Raw genomic sequence first — 19,546 nt, forward strand, 5'->3', positions numbered from 1 at the left:
GGTGGCTTTAGATGGACTCTGACCTGGTTTGAGTATAGGAATGATCACTTGATTTTTCCAAGATGGAGGTATGGCACCGACATCAAATAGGTTATTGATAATTTTGAGATAGTATTCTTGGGATCTGATTGAAGATTGTTTAAGGAAAGAATAGGGGATGTCATCGGCCCCGGGAGAAGTGTCAACTAAGCCATCCAATGCCAGAAAAAGTTCTGAAAAAGAGGAAGGGGAGTCTAAACTATGAGTTGATGAGAGAGGGATTGGAGGTGAAGGGAGATAGTCTTCATTAGGAACTGAAGGGGGTGGCAACCTATCTGCAAAGGCTTCAAGCCATACAGATGGATCTACACTTGAGTCATGCTCCGAAGGATTGTAAGAACCCCTAAATTTTTTAACTTGTTTCCATACAATTGTAGATGGAGTACAGGGAGATAAGCTCTGGCAAAAATTGATCCAACCTTGTTTTTTCTTTTTGGCAAATAAATTAGTGGCCTTGGCAGCAGCTTTTTTATAATTAATGAAATTGGTCAAAGTCATGCTCCTATTATATGTTTTTTCTGCTAATTTTCTATCGTTAGCAGCCTTGGTGCAATCTGAATCCCACCAAGGAGTTGAAATTTTACTATTGGATGGTTTTTTTATGGGAAAATTTTGGTCAGCACTAAATAGCATGGCCTCTGCTAATTTATTATAATTTTGAACAGCATTTGAGTGGTTAGGATTGGGAAAGCTTAAAATTTTTTCACCAAGGCAAGTGGAAAATTGCTGCCAATTAGCATTTGTTGATCTGTATTTGAGAGAAGGGGAAAAATTTTGAGCAGGGATTACTTTATCAGGTAGTGAAATGATAATAGGATAGTGATCACTGCCATTGGAATTTTGAAGGATGTTCCAAGAAATAAGAGAAGCAAGACAAGAAGAACATAGGGTCAGGTCAACTGCACTTTTTGGATTTTGAGAAGGAGCAACCTTGCGGGTTGGTGAGCCATCATTTATTATGCAGAGATTACATTCATCAAAAATATCAAGAAGGGAAAGAGAAAAATAATCAGTAGGTCTAGAGCCCCAAGACATGTGATGTGCATTAAAATCTCCCATTAGAATCATAGGAGAGGGAATAGACGAGATCAAATGGAGGATGTCTACAATCATAGTTGAATGAGGCTGAGGGATGTATATAGAGACCATGGAGATGTTCAAAACTTTTGCAGCAACAATATTTATACCAGGATGTTGGTTTGGAAGGATTATTGGGGAAAAGGGAAGGGTGCGTCTTATAAATAAGGCACAGCCTGCGCCAACACCATCTGCTCGATCATCCCTGAGGCATGCATAGCCCGGGACCCTGAAGTGTGATCCAGGGGCCAGCCATGTCTCAGATATGGCGATGGCAGAGGGAATGTATTTATTTATTAGATGAATAAGGCTTGGTTTCCTAGGACGTAGGCTTCTGGTGTTCCATTGAAGAATGGTCACTGGGGCCATGATTGTTACAAAGGGATAAGATGTGAGATAGTTTATGGGCAACGTTGGACGGTGGAGTGTTACTTGATATGAGAGTTAGAATGAGTGAAAGGAGAACCTCCAGGAGGTTTTCATTCTGTACTGTAGAGGAGGGAATAGACTGATGCATTAATGCTGAGCCATTGGGGAACACTGAAGGTACCTCAGTAATAATGGCCTGATGAGCAGCTTTATCATAGGACTTGCTTAATGGGGCTCTAGAGTGTGGAAGAGAAGTAACAGTTTTCCTATATGAGGTAGTGGGAGCAGAAGGAATACTAGTCTGGCTCATGTGGGTTGTAGGGGCATTATGGGATGAGGAAGGATTACTGAGAATTTCTGTGAATGGCCTTGTAGATTTTGGGCAACGCTTTGCTGCCTCTACATAAGAGATGTTCTCTTGCGACATTATTATTTTAATTGTTCTTTGCCTACCATGTTCAGGACAACCTTTATTGGTGGAAAAATGTTGTCCAGAACAATTAATACAATTTGCATCTTTTTCTAGTATATTACATGAGTCACCAGAGTGGGATTGGGCACATTTATAACACCTTGATTTGGACCTGCATGTAGTTTTAATGTGTCCAAATCTGCAGCAGTCCTGACATTGAATGGTGGGGAAAAGGTAACTTTCTACTGTAAGGGAGTTATGAAATAGGAATATTCTGGTAGGGAGTGATTGTCCTTGGAAAGTAATAACTATAGTTTGGGTTGGGATCCAAGAAACTTTATTATCCTCAATAACTTTTCTATTGAGTCTGCGAGCTTTTAAAATCTTTCCACAACCTGAAAAGATCAACTGACTCGACAAACTCATTCATGGATAAGTCCACCGGAACCTGGCGGACAATACCCATCTTTGTAATATTATAATTAGAAATATTTGCTTCATATTTGTTTGCAGTTAAAAGTGGGTTATCTAAAAATTTGTTTGCATCTGAAGCTGATTTGAAGATATCTGCTATTTTATTCCTACCAACTTTTTTAATACCATCCGGGCATATATTGGCAACTTTATGTCTGTGTAAAAGTTGACCAAATTTTATAGGTCTTATTGTTAAACCTGAAGAGGGATCTTCTTCAGTGCGGGAAACATGAATAATAAATGGACCTTTATCTAATGAGGTGTATTCTTTAATCCCCACAACTAAAGTTGGGTGATTATATATATTCTGTATGGATGCAGAAGCCATATCGGTATCAATAATTGTCTTTTTAGAGACTGCATTTACGTTATGTGTCGCCGTGTCCTGTAAACGACGTTTCGATCCAGGTAATGGAATATCCGGAGGATCCGGAGGTTCTGGGGGGGTTATATCCATAATGGATAAGTTGGTAGTAAGTATAAGTTAGTGCTTACTAACTTTCGTTTTACGCAATTAGATATCTATGTTAAATTGTTAATAAATACTTACTAGTAAAAAATACTCCACCACCAATAAGATAATAAAAACTGCTATACACAAGTTATTAATAGGCACTGTAAGAAAATGTAATTATAAACTGTAATAACACTCGACTCACGCGTGTTAGCTACCCAACCGATACACGTGAATAAATAACCACCTGATTCTCGTAAAACAAGTAATTTAAAAATAAAAATCTATAACTGTCAAGTGTCAATTGTTATTGTCCCAACTGCCAGTGCCAAGTGCCATAAAAATATTATTTGATAGTTGATACCGCATACCACGTGTTTTACTTTGTAAGAGTACATATTAAATAAATACGATAATATAACATTTTAAATTAATTTTTAGCAATGGTTATGCCTGACAAAATATTAATGAGAAAAATAAAAAAACGAGAGAAGAAAAAATTGACACTAATAGCTCAAAAATCTAATGTTAACAATAAAGAAGGTAACCCTATTATTATAGTGTTTTTCAACAAGTCAACATTTGCAATTTATGTATCATTTTATTAATTTGATACAAAATCATACTATTGGAAAGCACATTTTACGTAAATAAATATCTTAAGTATGTATTTAAATAATAACGTATGTATTTTTTAGATTTAGAAGAGAAAGAAAGCATAAAACAGGAGGCAATCAAAAGAACACATGTTGAAAATAACAATGAAATGCTACCCAAAAAGAGTAAGTGTTTAAAAGTGTACTGCACTACAGTTTTATAAGAACAATATGAATGGGGAGTACTTTGGTTCTAACTTCTACAGCAATACACATCAATTTGTTCAACAATTTACATATAAAATTGAAAGAAAAAAATACTGACTGCCTGCGTAATGAAAAAATAAGAATGAATCTCAACCTCTTTATGTCAAATCAAAATCCGCCTGATTCGAAATTCTCTACAACTTATTTTTTTGGTGTCTTCCTTGATTTTCGGCTTATAGAGGTTCAACTGTAATATATGTTTAGTCAATCATCCCTTATAAGTTAAAGAAGATGATATATTGAGTTCAGGGATTACATAGATAGATTCCTGAATTGTAATGAACAAATTTCACAATATATGTCAAAGGTGGATCACAAATTTATACCATCATCATTCTTTAGTTTCGGCACAATGACATTTCGTTTTATGTGGGTGTATAATTCCAACCATCTGACCTAATCAAATAATTATTTTTAAAGTTACTTTTCACTGCAACATATACCTTCTTAAATTAACTTAAGTTTATAACCACTGGTAAATTGAACAATGACCAGTGTGTTTATCAGTGAGCTCAAATAAAACCTTTGCTTAACTTTAAAGTATTCTCCCATAGGCATTGTGATGTGTTTTAATTATCATTACAGGTTTAGCTGAGTTTTTCTGATATTTTGAATAAGTTATCTCTAACCAAAATTTTCATCAGTCCACTATATTCTCTTACCTATACTTAATGGTCTGGCCATTAAAATTTAAAGATCCTGCTGCATAAAGATATTTTACAAATTATTCTGCGAGATAATCATTTTAAATATTTTAACAGAAAAGAAAAAAAAGAAGCCAAAAACAGAATGTAATTCAGATGAACCTGTACCAGAAATAAAGGAAGAACCTGATGATAACAATTCAGAAGCTGATGTGGATAACAATATTGATGAAAAAAAGCAGGATGCTGAGTGTAAGTGTCTGTCAAAAGCATAAGGGTTAGAGGGATAATATGTTACAAGTATACATATACATGAAAAACAAATGGTAGTATTAATCTCTCCTCTCCTCGGTCATTCACTCTTCTTGAGAGTTTTGAGTGGTTATGAGATTGTACTTTCTGCTGTTAATGCAGCTATGAAATAATTTTGTAAACTGTTACTTTTTCATAATATTCTAAATGCTGCTCCTTACAAATGAATATAATGTAACATCTTTCAATCTCACTGCTCGGGCTGATTCTTTGGCAATGTGTAGATTGTTGGTTCTTTCTTCATCCAATGGTAATGGTATAGGGCTCCTGTTTCCGCAATTAAACCACTAGCATGGGTCCATTTTGCGTGCAGTAATGGCCGGTTACTCCAACCAGCCCAGCTCCTTCCAGAAGTTCAGAACATTCCTGGGGTGTTCACAGACTTCTTGGAGCGACCTTGTATTGGTTAAGGTTTTTGCCCGTTGGTTGGCCACCCCCGCACATTCCAGGATTACGTGAGCGACCGTTTCGTCTTCGGTCAGACAACCTCTGCACTTAGGGCTGTCCGTTACGCCGATTGTGAAAAGGTGTTTGTTTAGTGATGTGTGACCCGTTAGGGTGCCCACCATTATACGGATGTCATGTCTGTTGAGGCTCATAAGTCTACGTGTCAGTTTGGGCGATAGTGCAGGTATCGCCACCTTCGACTGTCTACAGCTTGAGACATTCATCCATCGGGTGTTGTGTAGGTCGTTGGTGAGAGAGCGTATCCATGAGCGCATTTGGCTGAAGGGCAGTGGCAGAAGTGGCAATGGACCAGACACTGTATTTGCCGATGCCCGCCTTGCAAGCTCATCCGCTGCATCATTACCCAACGAACCACTATGTCCCTTGATCCATTGCAGAGTTACCTGGTTATAAGAGGCAACTTGCTCCAGGGTTTGGTGACATTCGTGTATTAGTGCTGAGTTGTGTGTGGTACCCTTCAGCGCTGTTAGTACCGCCATACTGTCAGAAAGAAATCTGATGTTGTGGCCATGTACCTTTCTTCTTAATATAGCGCTGGCGGCTTCCTTGATGGCTACGCACTCACATTGGAAGATGGAGCTGTGTGTGCCCAAGGGTATGGAAATGTGTATGTTTAGTTCCTGTGAGAATATGCCGGCACCAGTTCCAGTAGCCATTTTCGAGCCGTCTGTGTAAATTCTTAGTTCGTTTACACCTGACTGGTCAGCATCTTTCTCATATAGCTGTATGTGATAGTTTTTATGGAAGGTATTTGTTTTAGTTATCTTATCACATGGTGCCTCACAGAGTGGATAATCCTTTGTTACCCTATTCCAGAGCTTATCTGTTAGGCCGTCTTCATTCTTCCATACACCCAACAGCTTTAGACGTAGAGTCGCCATTGTCGCTTCTTGTTGAAAGTGTATGTCGAGTGGTGTTAGCCCTAGAATAGTTTCAAGGGCCGAGGAAGGCGTGGTGCGCATGCATCCTGTTATGGCTGTGCAGGCAAGCCGCTGGAAACGCTGCAGCTTGGTTTGTACTGTCACAAGCTCTGTCCTGGGCCACCACGCTATTGCTCCGTAGGAGATAATTGGTCTGATGTCTGCTGTATAGAGCCATCTGCTTATCTTTGGAGCAAGACCCCAGGTTCTGCCTATGAGTCTTCTGCACTGCCAAAAGATGATGCATGCTTTTTCCAGCTTGTTTTCAAGGTGTTTGTTCCAAAGCAACTTACTATCCAGTATAACCCCCAGGTATTTAACTTCTTTAGTAAGGCTTAGTTCGGTGTTGAACAGCTTTGGTAATGTTAGATTACCAAGGGTGCGTTTGTTAGTGAATAGTATTAGTTCCGTCTTTGACGGATTAGCTGTGAGTTTGTGTTGCGCGCACCATTCTTCCAAAATCTTAAAAGCAGATCTCATGAGGCTACATAAGACGTTCTCGACTGGTCCTGTTATTAGAATGGCGAGGTCGTCAGCATAGCCCACCGTGTACAGTTTCTTTTTGTTTAGCCTTGTGATGAGCTCATCTACCACAAGGTTCCAGAGCAGCGGCGAGAGTACCCCTCCTTGTGGGCAGCCCGTTGCCACCACACATCTAGTACTGGTGTTCACAGTAAATCGTATCGCCCTATGCCTCAACATGCTGTCTATCCACCCGGCAATTGTAGGATCTACATCATGAGCGGCTAGCGCTCGGCCTATGCTAGTGAAAGGGGTTTTGTCGAAGGCGCCTTCGATATCAATAAAAGCACCTTATGTTGATTGTTTACGTGATAATCCTTTCATTGCGAGAGATGTTACGCAATAGAGTGCGGATTCGGTTGATCTGCCCTGAGTATAGGCGTGTTGGTTGTCATGTAGCGGTTTTTGTATGAGGGCATTTTCCCTAATATCCCTATCGCAGAGTCTCTCTAGAGTCTTCTTTCTTCATCCATCTGCCATTTTTATTCTTGCTCAGACAAGTTGTTTGGGATTTTGTGTTAAAATGCAAAATTCCAGTTGCATCTCAGGGACCTTCAAGCATATAGCATACTCCGAACTAAAAGGCCGGCAACACATCTCTTTGCCCCTGGGGTTTCGGACATCCATGGGTTGCCTCACCAGTTCCCATTATGTGCATTACTTGCCCATTTGCTCCCTCTTATATAAAAAAAGAGATTTCTGACATTGTATGAATATTTGGAGATTAGAGTGGCCAGTAATTTTTTGGATGTTGATTCAATGGGCCACACTTTAATACTCAAATATTCAATACATTATTGTAGTTTGTATTTAATAGTTTTTAGTCTCTGCTTATGACCTATGGGAATAAATGATATAATTTGATTGAATTTGGTGTTATTCAAAATTTCAGTGCCTGGATCAAGTTTGTGTCTTGGCATCCTATCAGATCAGAAATTTACGTCATTGGAAGGCAAAGTTTGTGAACCCACTCTAATGGGTATCAAAGATATGGGTTTTACAACAATGACTGAAATCCAAGCAAAAGCTATACCACCTCTATTAGAAGGCCGGGATCTTGTTGGTGCTGCTAGAACTGGATCTGGCAAAACATTGGCATTCCTCATACCTGTTATTGAACTCATTTACAAATTACAGTTCAAACCTAGGAATGGTAAGCATGAAAAACATAATTAGGTTAGTTTGTAGAGTTGCATATCGAAAGTGTAACCAATGAGAGCCCTGTTTATTACATAAGACTGTCTGTCAGTAGGCTGTACCCCATATACTGTAATACTTATACAGCTGAAATATTGCCACTATCATCACCATCATCATCAGTCGAAAGACATCCACTGCTGGACAAAGGCCTCCCCCATGGATATCCACGAAAATCGGTCCTGTGCTGCCCTCATCCAACATATTCCGGCAATCTTGACAAGGTCGTCGGTCAATCTTGTGAACGGCCTACCAACTGCATCTTCCGGTATGTGGTCGCCATTCAAGGACTTTACACTATAACCACAAAGTAAATTAAGATGACAAATTCCAAAATGGCTAATTTGATGCATATTAAGAAAAATATTTCTTGTACAAAAGTATTAAATTCCGGTTTAAAGAACTTTATTTCTCATTAAGACAGTTGTAACTTACATGAGAACATAAAATCAGCGAATGAGAGGCGAATTTACTCACTGCTGCAGTCTTATATCTGAACCTGTTTTGAAAAATCCATATTATAATTTTCCATATTTTTTTTTTGGCTCACCTAGAGCTACTGATCTTCTCGCTCTACCATAGAGGTACTGATTTTGTATTTGTACCTGATAAAATGATCTTGGATAAACAGATGTCACTCCTTCCCAATGATCAATTGTGATACATGTAACTGAATGGATGTATCAGCTAGAAGTACATTAATAAAATATGAATACAACATGCATGTAAAAATTCCTAAGAGATGCACTGCTAAAAGTTTTACATGATATAGAATCACTGGAAGTACATTGATACATTCTATCTACTATTTACTTTTATTGTTAATATTGAGGGTATTCGTAAATTATTTGGCTTGTAACATAATTCATATGTCCTTACGCACCAAAAATATGCTATATGTTTGTTATGTTTAGCTATATGCTTTTGTTATGTTTTTTTTACATAATTAATATGAGTATATAGTTTTAAGTTGTTTTCTTTTTCTTTTATAATATGTAGTTAAACTTTAAAATTAAATAATATTATGTGTATCTACGACATTTTGTACATGGTAAAACTTGAATGAGTTTATATTGTATGTATATGAATTATGATTTTTATATGTAATTTGTTAATAATAAAAAGGATTAAGAAATACAATGATGATCAAAAGGCGAATGTGAAATGAACTCCACTTGTCATAATATTTGATGTGAGTAAATCGAGTCTCCAGTGCAAAACTGTTGAGGCATGTTTACATTCATATCAAAATAATGGAAGTGTTTAGAGTACTTTCATGAACACAGAATGGATATCTGAGTTTTATTTTTTAATTAAAGATTTTTAATTATTTCAACTTATTCTTACTGACATTGACTTCATAATATTTTAGGCACAGGTGTCATTATTTTGTCCCCAACACGAGAGTTGTCGATGCAAACGTTTGGAGTATTGATGGAGTTGATGAAATACCATCATCATACATATGGCTTGGTTATGGGCGGTGCTAATAGAAGTACAGAAGCTCAAAAATTATCAAAAGGTAATATAAATACTACAAAATGTTGAGTCCATCTTTTCCCTCCACATTATAATTATTTTTGTTTATATATATGTTAGAAATAGAAATACTCATCCTTTCATATATTGGTTCTCAGTCTCTCTATTTATACCTGAGGGCCTACCATCAACTTTTAATAAGCGATGCGATTCCGATGCAGTTCAGTTTAGGTACCTAAACTGAATCGCTAAAATTCGTACCATGAAGTGCATCTTACTGAATGGCGTTTGGATCGTTTATGAAGAATGAACGAAATAAATTTGTCTGTGGTTTGCGATGTGAGAAAGAGATGACGCTCTACAGTCGTTGCATAGGTTTGTCTCTCTTACTCAAACCATATGCGTTGCGTTTCGAAACCTAAAGTGATATGATTTTAGCGCTTTTTTTGCGTAGAAAATACTAAAAATACATTTTAAAATGCGCTTTATAGCGTCAAATTATAAACCATTAAGCCCTTTTTTGTATATTTGAATTACAATTTAAATGTTTGCTTAAATTAGGTGTTTTCGTTAAAATAACGAGTTATGAACGCACCTCCATTGATGTTTGATTTGACAGGAGCACGGAGTCCTTTTTTTTTAATTAGTTCTTGCAGTTCTCTTACTGCCTCGTCTTAAGTATTGTCATTTTTGGTATTTATTTTCAGTATTTTGCTTTACAAAAAAGTATTCAAATCTCATTTCTCATCAATTTTTTTTTAAATATGAGAGGGGGCAAAAGGGCAAGAGGCTGGGGAGGGATGGGAGGACGGGATGGGGAGAGGTGAGGCAACCGCCCATGGACATCCGCAACAACAGGTGTGTCAAGAAATGCGTTGCCGGCCTTTAAGGTGGGAGTATGCTTTATTCTTGAAGGTCCCTAAGTCGTATCTGTTCGGGAAGACCGCTGCCGGTAGTTGATTCCACAAAATGGCTGTGCGAGGCAAGAAATTTCGAACAAAACGCGCGGTTGTCGAATGTCAGACGTCTACGTGATGCGGATGGTACTTTGCACGTAATGTCCGATGGTGGAATTCGGCCGCTGGAATCAACCCCTTGGTGTCCGTGAGGACCTAACATGGCACTACCACTCCTAAAAATTTTCCTTTTCTGTATGTTTTCACTATTTTTTAAAAGTTATTTACAACACAATTCACTTTCCTCTAAGGAAGTAGCAACTTTTTTCGAATCGCTTACTTTGACACGTAAGCTATCCAGTTTAGGTTGAAATATTACCTCATGGTACGATTGAATGAACGAACTAAATCAGTTTGCGATTCAATTGACATCATTGCGATTTAATCAGTTGATTTGATGTCAACCTAAATTAGATATATCTAATCACGTCATGGTATGAAATAGCAAAGTAGTTCATTTTAGGTTGTCAATTGAATCGCAATAAGAATTTATGGTAGGCCCGCTGATCCCTTTCCCATATATCCCCAATTCGATTGTAGAAGAATATACATTGCAAAGGTATATACATTTTTTCCATCCATCCTGTCTATATGGCGAAACCATCTTAACATTCATCTTTGAGTATCTGTGACTACAGCTTCCCATGTCAACATTAAAGTACAAATATTAATTACTATTACCCATAATATGTCTAACACTCTTAATTTTGCCCAATCAGGTATAAACATATTAGTAGCCACTCCAGGCAGGCTTTTGGATCACTTACAGAATACTCCTGACTTTTTGTTCAAGAATTTACAATGCCTGGTAATAGATGAAGCTGATAGAATTTTAGAAATTGGATTTGAAGAGGAAGTCAAACAGATTATAAAATTATTGCCTAGTAAGTAGTATCTAAAATTATTATATATTATATTTATGGTGTATGTGGATGATGCAGCTACTGTACTTAATAACTTTTGTATTAATTTACATTTACTTTTTTGACTTACTCGTGTAAGACATTGCCTATTTGACGTTTGAGTGTGTTTGTTGCATCATTTTACATTTTACATATATAATTGAAATGATCTGTAAATCTTGATATAAAAGAGTGGCGATGAGTTTCTTGCTACTTCTTCTCATTAGCTCAATCCTTTACAAAGTAGCGGTAGATTCAATAAGATTTCTTTTTATTTTTTTTGACATTCATAAGTGTCATTTCCGTGACCTACGTGAATAAACGTGATTTTGATTTGATTTGATATATCACCATGTATTTTTTTCTGCCATAACCATACTTATAATAAGAAGAGCAGTAAGTAATTATTAAATTCGATACCCGCGTCTTCGTCCAAGTACATACATGTCTGAGCACTTACGGCCATTCCCAATATATCTACTATTTACAAATAGAGATAAATTAATACCTTCTACTGTCAGTTATTAGCTGTCAATAATCTGAAGCTGTCCATATAGCCGATAAGCCATTCTTATCGCCTTATATTGGGACGCGTGAATTGCTATTTCTATACAAACTTCTATCGCTGGTAAGCTATACTTCGTCCGCATTGACAGACAGCGTGTACGGATAAGGTGAGTTACCGTCGATAACTTTATTGGGACAGAAAAGTCAACGATAGTTCCGATTTTTATCTCAAGTAAGAGATAGACTGAATATTGGGAACCGCCGTTAGTGCTTATAATATCGTTGATTGTTAAACTTTATTAATTTTTTATTAAACTAGCCGTTCCAGCTAGGCAAATTTTAAAAGGAAGGACCGTTTGAATTCGAATAATAAATAGCCATAAACCATCTAGGATAAATTTCGCATCGAATGGTGGTAGTTTCATGTCGATACGATCAGTGGTTTAGCGTGATTGAGGCTCAAACAAAGACCATTGTCATTATATATAATATATATACAGGATGTCCCAAAGTTATGGGACATGAAGGGAAAGTACCTTAAATATCGAAGATAGGCTATTTTACTGAATAAGACTTTGTGTTATTTTTAACAGTTAGTAATTCTGCCTTCAAAGATTTTCTAAAAATTACTTGCCTCGTCTGGGAATCGAACCGACTGAAATGTAAAAAAACACACCCCTACTCTTATGATGCCAATCGAAAGAATGGTCAATAATAATGGTCAGGAATAAAACTTAAAAGATTTATTTGAAATCTATCCAACAGTTTTTTCGTGATGTAATACAAATGAAAACAATAATTTTATTAATGTAGATTCTCATTTAAATATTATAACATTATTCTCAGAATGCCTTTGTTTATAGTGTCACGACTAATCGCATTATAATCTAATATATAAAATTCTCGTGTCATGGTGTTAAACATTGAACTCCTCATAAACGGCTTGACCTATTCTCATGAAATTTTGAGTGCATATTGGGTAGGTCTGAGAATCGGACAACATCTATTTTTCATCACCCTAAATGTTAAGGGTGGTCCACACGATTTTTTTTTACATTTTTTTTTAATTTGTTTGATTATGAGTCAGCATTCAAATTTTCACCCATCTACGATCAACAGTTACTTTTGTATCGCGATTTTAATATCGGCAATACCACGTTTGCTGGGTCAGCTAGTATTATATATAAAAACATATAGAATTATAAAAACACATACAATCACAAGTCAATAGGTAGGCTTATGTAAGTTGTCGCTCTAGGCTACAGCCACATATTGCTCTCATCTCTTGAAACACCAGAGTGGTCCAGTGTCTGTTCACACTATTTTCGAAAAGTATTTCTTTTTTTATTAGAGCTTGTATTTCATTGCTAGCATGTTAATGAGATAATAAACTTATAGAAAGGCGTCAAACAATGCTATTCAGTGCGACTCAAACGAAGAAAACTGAAGCATTGACTGCATTAGCTGTGAAGCATGAACCAGTGTATGTTGGTGTTGATGACCACAGGGAACAGGCAACTGTTGACTCTTTGGAGCAAGGGTATGATTTACTAATTAAATTTGATTTTCAAATATAATAATAATCTTTTTTAATGAAAATAAGGGACGAGAGGTGCAGGACGTTCAGCTGATGGTAATTGATACGCCCTGCCCATTACAATAATAATAATAATAATATCATTTATTTCATCCCATATAATGTTAGTTGAATCTTATTCTATTACTAAATAACACATTAAATGCATTTATTTGAACACTTTAATTTTAACAGCCAATGTCTATTCATTATATTTTCAAAATTATTCATTACATTTAAAACAATATTGGAACTTTTACTAATGCGGTCTCTAATAGAAAAAATCTTTTTTCTAATTACTGCATATAAATCATTAACCCTATACAATGCAAACATTAAGGAAGCGCTACAATAACGCGGCAGGCCCATAAACATTCTAAATGCGTTGTTATATTGAACTCTTAAGATGTTCATGTCCTTACGCGTATAATTAACCCAAAGATTGCTTGAATAAAAAGACTGGCAATATGAGGTAAACAGAAGCTTTTTAACATTTTTACTACACTGCTTAAATCTTCTTATAATCATATTAGATCTTACGGATAAACTTCGCCTTTCTCTCTCTATGTCAACGTCGTCGCTTAAGGTACTTGTGACAAAATATTTAAATTTTTCTGCTATTGCTAGTTTCGTTCCGTTCAAATAAATAGGCGGTATGTAATCCGGGCCTGAGCGAAATACCATGACATTACTTTTCTTTTCGTTATACAGTAACCCGTGTTCGCCAACAAAACAATACAGTGCCACTTAGGATTATTGAAAAACAGAAAGATTCTGAGCGGCACTACAATTGCGCTCGTCACCTTGAGACATAATATGTTAAGTCTGGGCAAATCGCAATAATTTCACTAGCTACGGCGCATTTCAGAACGAAACACAATAATGCTTACACATTACGCTTCGCGGCAGAAATGGGCGCCGTAGTGGTATCTATAATCTAGCCGGCATCCTGTGCAAAGGAGCCTCCCACTGATAAGGGGAGTGATGTTTTCTGTAATTCTGTTTGCAATATGACAAATAATTTTGTATTTTAAGTAATTTGTGAGTAAAAATTGTCATTATCATTTAATATTTTTAGGTACATAGTATGCCCCTCTGAGAAACGGTTGATGGTTTTGTTTACATTCCTCAAGAAGAACAGGAAGAAGAAAGTGATGGTGTTCCTGTCCACGTGTATGTCTGTCAAGTATCACCATGAGTTGTTCAATTATATTGACCTGCCAGTCATGTCTATACATGTAAGTAAAATTTTTATGATACCATTATTTTCACTGTGATAGATGGAGGTGTGAAATAAGTATGGTGCCATATATATTCTGGTTTTTCGGAGCTTGACTATGTTTTCTATAGTTATGGTATAGCAGGATTAGTTTTTTTAGATTGTATGTTTTTAAATCAATATTTAATATATTTTAGGAAAAGTGTAAATTATAAGTGTACATAATTTTTGTCCTCGCTAGAAGCCCTCAAACGAATCGCCATCATATTATAAAAAGCGTCGGTGGAACCTTAGATCGTGAAAACGTCGAAAAAATTGAGTTTAGAACTAATCTCTATTTTGAGCAATTCACGCACATTACACACAAAGTGTCTTACAAATTGCGAGTGTAAGACGTAACTTGTCTAATACACGCGCACACTAAACTAATATTCCTGGACTGTTTTTATCGGTTGTCTAACAGCAAGAGACTCTATCTAGACATATAAATTATCTATGGGTAGAACCATCATGTCTCACCATGGTGCAGATTTATCCTCACCCGCCACGTTTCAATGTGTTTTCGGTTATCGAATGCATATGTATGTTAATTCAAAGCTTTGTAAGGTCAGCAAAGTTCTTTCTCTGGTGTTACAAGTGAGTATCCGCCGCTGTGCTGACATTAGGGCTTCCAATCGAGATGCGGGATTACGGGGGCGGGATTTGCGGGACTAGAAAAAAGTGTGCCTGCGATGCAAAACAGGATAATCTGCGTGAATTATTATTCTTAATAACTCAAGTTATTAACTGTTTCGTATTTTCGTGATGTTTATTGATACATCCTTTTAGAATAGAATAAAAATTTAAGGGTGTACGTGAATGAAAGATTCATTCACGTACAAGCCCTTAAAAGGAATACCGCCCACAAGTGTGGAACCAGAAAGGCATTTTCTGGCCAGGCAATAGAGTAAAATACGCAGTAGTTTGGCAGACGACAGTTTGGAAATGTTGTATTTCCTTCGCAAACATTTTCAGTTAATATTAAAAGCTGAAAAACTCAATAATTAAGTAATCATTTATCAGTTTAAAATGTGTTTTTAATAATAGTAATATGTACGTAAATAAAATACCGAGATCCCGCGGGATTGAAAATTCGTAGTCCCGCAAATGCCGAGATTGAGTACAGGCCGCGGGATTGGAAGCCCTAGCTCACATACAACCAGGTAACCCTCATGTCTGCTTGTTTGTCCTCCTCTACCATAAAGAATACTATGCATTCAACAAAGACCTGAATACTAATGAAACTAACTACGACTACTGGGTACATAAACGAAGGCAACACACCTACAATATGCCCTTTGAACCTTGCCCTGGCCCATAATTTGTTATATTATAGTGAGTTTACTTATTAACAGGGCAAACAACAACAATCAAAACGTACTACTACTTTCTTCCAATTCTGCAATGCAGAGACTGGTATACTGCTGTGTACAGATGTGGCTGCCAGAGGACTTGATATACCCGCTGTCGACTGGATTGTTCAGTATGACCCACCTGATGATCCCAAGGTAATAAGAATTCTTCAATATAAGTTTTATTTCAGAAAGAAATCGACTTTGTGAATTATTTAATATGTAAATTTATATTAATTACACGACTTTAATAAGAGCCATACAACAATACTAAACCGTAAACAGTTGTCCGAGATATCGCAGATTCGCTAAAATGTTCCTTTTATTAAAATGAAGGCGGATTCGCAGCAGTCACTTATATACTTCTTACTTGATACAGTACGTAAAGTCCACTTACGGCTGTTCCCAATGTACTATCTACAGATAGAGATAAATTACTACCTTCTACTGTCAGCAATTAGCTGTCAATAATCTGAAGCTGCCCCAATATACTCGATAAGTCATTCTTATCACCTTATATTGGGACGCGTGAATTGCAATTTCCACACAAACTTCTATCGCTGGTAAGCTATAAGTCGTCCCATTGACAGACAGCGTGTACGGATAAGGTGAGTTACCATCGACAATTTATTGGGACAGAAAAGTCAACGATAGTTACGATTTTTAAGTAGGCCACAACCGGAGATAGACTGAATATTGGGAACAACTGTTAATGTTCACTTTATCGCTCAGTTAGTCAATAACTAATTGAATTTGAATATTCTCGAATGATAGCGAACAGAATTAATATTAAACAAGAAATTAAAACAAGTTGTTTACAAAAGCGTTAGGTGGTTCAAGGTCGTGATTCCTTTACGTCGGTAGATACGTATTGAATGGTATGACTCGCAAAAATTCGACGTAACAGAATAAATCTAGTATAAATAAGAGCATATGTAGTCCAATAGTTATAGAATAAACCAACGTTTACGACAAAAGCACGATATGTATTTTGATTGTAATTTTTTTTCTCATTTTCAGGAATACATTCACAGAGTTGGTCGTACTGCTAGAGGTCTTGGTACCAGCGGCCATGCTCTATTGTTCCTGAGACCTGAGGAACTAGGATTCCTCAGATATTTAAAGCAGTCCAAAGTAACTTTAAACGAATTCGAATTTTCATGGAACAAAGTTGCTGATATTCAATTGCAGGTATAAATTTCTTGAAATATTAATAATGAAAGCAGTTTTATTCATTTTATCATCCTTTGATCCTGACTTTAAACAATATCTATAAATTGTGTTATGACGAATTGCACTCAAGACACAAATAAATTCCAGAAATGTAGAAACTTTTTTGCACCTGCCTTAATAAATCGATAGTATTGGCAAAATTTTTATTTTCTAATTGTCTCATAATCAAGACGGTATATCAGCTACCCTGGCTAAAATGAGTCTGCCGTTGGTTGGCGACACAACTTATGGAACTACGGAATTAAGTGCTTTAACTCAATAAATATTAAAGATACGCCGATATTGCAACCGAAAGATAATTATAAAATAAATTCGTTTTATTATTTCAGCTTGAGAAGTTAATATCCAGAAATTATTTCTTGAACCAATCAGCGAAGGAAGCATTTAAGAGCTACTTACGCGCCTATGATTCGCATCATTTGAAAACCATATTTGATATTGATACTATTGATTTAGCAAAAGTATCAAAGTCATTCGGCTTCACTGTTCCACCGGCTGTAGAGCTCAAAGTAGCACCAAAAGGTCCGATGCAAAAGCGAAAAGGTGGCGGTGGCTTTGGATACTTCAAGTCACTTAATGCTCCGAATAAAAGGGTTGAGAAAACAAAGGTGTACCGGCAAAAGGGTGAAAACAGAAGGCCGAGAAGTTGATGTTGTAATAACTGTACTGTTATATTTGATAAAATAAATTATGTAATGAAAGTGTCTTGGCTCTTATTTTACTCGTTATGCGTCTTTTAAATATTTACGATGATGTACATGTAAAATTATCACGGAGATATATTTAACTTAATTTCTGCGGCCCGATAACACGTTAAAGGCCGGAACGCATTACCGCGGCGCTGCACTAAGCGTCAAAATATAGTTTCAATTATTTTGTATGGAGCAGGTCGCACTAGAACGATGCTGTATTGCGCGTCGCGGCATAGTTGCCTCCGAGAGAATATTTTTGACGCGCTGCGACGCGACGCGCAGTGCAGCAGCGACCCTGAGTGCGACACAGCAAGCGACGCGTCTGCATACTGTTAATTGTTGAGTTTATAGTTTTGTCGTCAACATTCTGAAGTAAGTGTGAAATCGTGTAGATTCATTAATAAGTCGAGGAAATAAATAGTGATATTTGCCTTCTTGATAGCGTGCCCTTGGTATTAAGCGATCAATTTCTTCTTATTTTTTTCTCTTCCATAATTCGTTTTTTTACTGCACACAATAAATATAATTACCAAATCCTCGTCACTATCGCTCATCTTGTAATGTTGCTCGCACGCAAACTGGTATATCGATATATATCTATACGACGCGCAGCGCAGCGCCGCTCTAATGCGGTCCGGCCTTTATTGATAAGTGGAATATCATTGTGTGGTGTTTGTAGAGAAGCTTCCTTCCTAATTTTTTCGTCCTCTCTAATTTTAATTTACCTCACTCATAGAATTATTATTTCATACTCTTTCATTCATACTAATAATATATATTATTGTTGTAGGAACTATATAGGTATTAATAATTTCCTAATATAAGTACACATTTAATCAAGTCATCCACTCAGACTCTAGTTTCGTAGTAACTATAGATTCACATACTTTAAGGAGTAGGGGGGAGGGTATGACGTTTGTATTTCAGATCCACCATAAGAAACCTCTTAATTTTTACACGCTTTTTATTACCTTCACCTGTATGTGTGTTTGTTTGTGACCGACTTATTTGGGCACGATTTTGACCCATTTTCAATGGCCAGAATTCGTCCAAACTTCGTAGATTAATCGAGGACCGTCGATAATATGTTAATTTGATAAATTTTTCAATTTGCAAAACAAGATTTTTGTTAACTTATATAATTTTCATTTATAAGGCAGTAATTAATGTTTATTTTAATTTTATTTCTATAAAAAGCGTGTTTTTTAGTTTTCTTTAACTACTATTTATATTGGTTCTGTAATACGTAATTAGTAAGAGTTATTCAAAGGTTTGCTTACAGGTTATACAAACATTTTTTTTTACTTGTTTTCAATCGTCTTTTGTGATTCCTGCACACTTATATAGCGGAAATAGTCATACATCATCAAATAGTCGTACATGCCCTGTACTTTCCCCGGGGCGTAAAAAGAATAGGGGAGTCCAAGGCCCATGGGTGCGTAAGAGGCGACTAAGGGCTTTTTAGAAGTGGTAGAGTCACGCTGCCGTCTTATGACGTCAGCATAATCGGGCCAGACTCGTCCGGGTTAATTACCACATTCGCACAGAATACCGGCGTGAAGTAGCGGCCTAGCGCCGCTATGTTTCCCATAGGTTAGTGTCGAGGACCGGTGGCCATTTACGTTTCGGCCACTATGGAAACTATGCACATAATATAATAGATTGGGGGAAAAGTTTCTTCGCACTTCATATGAATTCAAAGACGTTCTTTTCAAAGTTTATTTGCATTTAGTAATAGTAAAGTGGTTTAAATTTTTTGCCATCAGTCATTTAAAAGACTATAGGGTTTGCTTTAAGCAAAACAAAAGCTTTATAAAATATAGCGAATTTTAGCAAGTGT

General features: G+C 36.6%; 1 protein-coding gene across 2 annotated transcripts; it reads left to right on the top strand.

Annotated features, from left to right (window-relative positions):
• The first annotated feature begins 3,175 nt into the window (after positions 1-3,175).
• Positions 3,176-17,715, top strand: LOC126965785 (probable ATP-dependent RNA helicase pitchoune). Of its 2 annotated transcripts, XM_050809550.1 has the most exons (11): positions 3,176-3,368; positions 3,524-3,607; positions 4,450-4,584; positions 7,447-7,707; positions 9,124-9,273; positions 10,906-11,070; positions 12,994-13,135; positions 14,250-14,409; positions 15,785-15,937; positions 16,802-16,972; positions 17,344-17,715. In XM_050809550.1, exons 1-11 carry the CDS (start codon positions 3,269-3,271, stop codon positions 17,662-17,664), a joined length of 1,842 nt encoding a protein of 613 aa, XP_050665507.1. In that variant the 5' UTR covers positions 3,176-3,268; the 3' UTR covers positions 17,665-17,715. The 2 variants fall into 2 exon arrangements, with proteins under 2 accessions (XP_050665507.1, XP_050665508.1); XM_050809551.1 differs by lacking the exon at positions 17,344-17,715 and having other exon boundaries at positions 16,802-16,978.
• Positions 17,716-19,546: the final 1,831 nt, after the last annotated feature.

The sequence above is a fragment of the Leptidea sinapis genome, chromosome 8, assembly GCF_905404315.1.
Source record: "Leptidea sinapis chromosome 8, ilLepSina1.1, whole genome shotgun sequence".
In the NCBI taxonomy this organism is placed as follows: Eukaryota; Metazoa; Arthropoda; class Insecta; order Lepidoptera; family Pieridae; genus Leptidea; species Leptidea sinapis.